The following is a 3,141-nucleotide window of genomic DNA, read 5'->3' as shown; positions in this document are numbered from 1 at the left end:
TGCCCGAGCCGGAAAGGGAAACCCGGGAATTCCCTGCTACTCAGACAGATGAGGGTGGAGGCCCAGAGCAACAAACTGGTGTCGCAGAGAAAGAGAGCGTTTCATTGAGGAGATCTGCAAGACCAAAGAGACCACCAAAACACTTAGATGACTATCAAGTAAACATGATCAATGACAGGAAAGTGGATATTTTAAGACAGCTATTTGTGAGCACAGAAGTTCCAGAAGAGAGGAATATTTTACTTAAAAGCATTATTAACATTGTAAATAAAGTGTAAGTTCACTGCCATTCTCTGCCTCAGTTTTTTTTTTGTGTTTTGTAAATGACGAGGACGTCATTTCTTTATTGGGGGGAGTTTGTGATAGTTGGACTTTTGTTTTATTATTTTACATTATACTTTGATTTAATCCAGATTCTCATTCATTCATTCATGCTTGCATTCATTCATGCGCAGCGCTACTAACTACAGTTTTGTGTGTATGTGTTTAAATAAACCTAAACACCCCTATTTCTTATAATGGTTAAGTCCAGGTCTCAGGTATTGATAGCCTAGGTGAAAGTATGTACATTTTAATAGGTAATGTACTGGGTTTAAATTTCTATTGGCTGGTTATTTGTATTTTGGCCAATGGTAGACCCTGGCGGGAATTTCAGGGTGCTTGCAGGTATTCTTTTTTTCAAAGTGAGTAGTTAGTGAGTTGCTAGACCAGGAGAAGAATAGTTTGTCTTACATAGGTGTGACTACATTTTATAAATCTAAAAGTACTTGGATTGTTCTATACAACACCTTTACCTGTAAGTAAAATAAGCTATTTAAAATCTATAAAATCACTTATTTAATTCTATATAAGTAATTAATGAATGAGAAAAGTTATATTTTAAATCAATTGCTAAACTTGTATGAAAGAGAAGAATGGAAGCTGCTAAATGTTATGAATATCTATTCAGCTATTGCAAGTTTTTATTTTAATTCATGTATCCTTAAATAAGAAGGGTTTGTGAATATTGTTATAATTGCTGTTTTAATAGGTCAGTATATATAAAGCCCAGTTTTGAGCCAACACTGTATAAGGGGCTAACTCGGTTCCATAAACCGGTATGTAATGTACATATAATTGACCTAATCTAATTACTATATTTTAATCACAGAAATAATGTAAACTATAAATTAATGGCCTAAACATTAATTTGTATTAATTGAATGTTCTGTGTATTTGTTATTGTTGAAATATCATGTCTTAGTATTGTCTTTGTGTTGTTTGTATGTTTATATATTGTCATTGTTTTAGGGTCATCACATCTCATCTCGTATATGTTTTACTCCGTATGATTGATGAAATAAATGAACTCACTACCCTACAACCATCTTGTGAAATTCATATTCAAGAACGGTTACATAAGCACAAAAAATACAGGGTGATGTGACGTGAAATGTGTGCGAATAAAAATAGATACCCGACATGTGAGTATGTGAGTGTCCCCCTCCTCCTCCTCCTCCCCCCCCCCCCCCCGATTTGTGATTGGTGTTTTTATTTTGATTTTTTTCGATACTGAGCATGATATAGCAGCACGTGTCACTAATATCTAAGAAATTGTACAAGAACTAGTTGTGTGAGTTTGAAAAACAAATGCATGTGTACAATGTGTGACTGGATACCAATGTCTATTTTTACTAAAATATGTTCACATGACGTGAATTTCACCAGCCCGTGCATTCCTACACATTTTACGTGATGATTTCATGACAATGCTACTTGACTAATACAATATTTATCCCATTTATATTTCATAACTTTCTATTTGTACTATTCTCAATAGAATCTCTATATCATTTTTTATTTGTACTAATTATAGCATTCATAACAATTTCATGAAACTGTTTCTTCACAAAAATATACAAAATGTCTGTAAAAAAATAAAGGAAATCTATCGCATAATAGACTTGATAAGGAAATTAATAAAAACAGAGTCATTGCCCTTGGACTCAATATCTTAAAACGTATCATTGGTTATTCATCTATAACTTAGACCTTTGAAATAGTTTATTTTTAACAAGATTTTTTACAATACCTATAGGAAAAGACTCCAACAAAATTTACGCTCCTATCATGCATAAATCTAAATAAATCATCGATTTTGCAAAATCTGATGACATCACAGGAGGGTAGAATTGCTTTAAGGCATTTTACACATTCTTAGCCGACATATCGGGATATTTTAGACAGAATGATTAAGACGGATGAGTTACATATTTTGTCGTCTTTCCCGCCTGAATTCCTCCCGGAATATAACATTATTGCTCCTGTGAAAAGTGTGCTGTTAGTATACCAAAACTTTGCTGCAAGCACTTTGCCAAAATTGTGATAAACGCTTTGTCATAACTAAGTAAAATTTCTCTAAACTGCTACCTTCAATGAAGCTAGTTTTTGCTCAAACAACAGAACACACGTATGTATTTTCCATAATTGTCATTTATTGAAAATGACGTAATGAGAGTATATAATATTCATGAAAAACTAGGAGGCTAATAGCAATACATATACCTAACAATCGAGGTCAAACTGACCTTACATAACAATCGAGGTCAAACTGACCTTACATAACAATCGAGGTCAAACTGACCTTACATAACAATCGAGGTCAAACTGACCTTACATAACAATCGAGGTCAAACTGACCTTACATAACAATCGAGGTCAAACTGACCTCGAGGTCAAACTGACCTTATTGCAAACATATGATATAACTATGTTTTGGGATAAAAATTGCTCTAGAACTCTGTGTGAAAAACTTGCAGGAAAGAGTTTTGCCAGAAAACTATTTTGCATAGGCCTATAAACATTCTGCACTTGTGTTATTTTCCCAATGGCGGGTACCATGTCCTTGCCGAGTAATTTTAGCAGCCATATATGTGTAAGATGTTACTGATGCTCGCAAATAAAACTGTTTTCAAAATGACAATCATAGTCATCCCAAAATCCATTTCGCATAATCTGGACGCAGTTTTGCGTTGGAGTTCCACCGTCAGGTTGACCCAAATACCAGTTTGTAAAAGTCATGTCAGTCTTTCCATTCCACCTGAATCTGCCCTCAATATCATGATCGGTGCCAGCGATCCATGCATTTACTGGACAAATATA

General features: G+C 34.3%; 1 protein-coding gene across 1 annotated transcript in view; it reads right to left on the bottom strand.

Annotated features, from left to right (window-relative positions):
* Positions 1-2,492: 2,492 nt before the first annotated feature.
* The window catches only part of LOC125658516 (perlucin-like), a 15,900-nt gene continuing 15,251 nt past the window's right edge, over positions 2,493-3,141 (bottom strand). Inside the window, exon 5 of the mRNA XM_056150865.1 lies at positions 2,493-3,141. This exon is cut by the window's right edge and continues 23 nt beyond it. Within this exon, the coding sequence (XP_056006840.1) occupies positions 2,923-3,141 (219 nt within the window). The 3' untranslated portion in view covers positions 2,493-2,922.

This window comes from Ostrea edulis, chromosome 9, assembly GCF_947568905.1.
Source record: "Ostrea edulis chromosome 9, xbOstEdul1.1, whole genome shotgun sequence".
Classification (NCBI taxonomy): Eukaryota; Metazoa; Mollusca; class Bivalvia; order Ostreida; family Ostreidae; genus Ostrea; species Ostrea edulis.
Note: the sequence above shows the minus strand (reverse complement) of the source record. Positions and strands in the feature narration are given on the sequence as shown.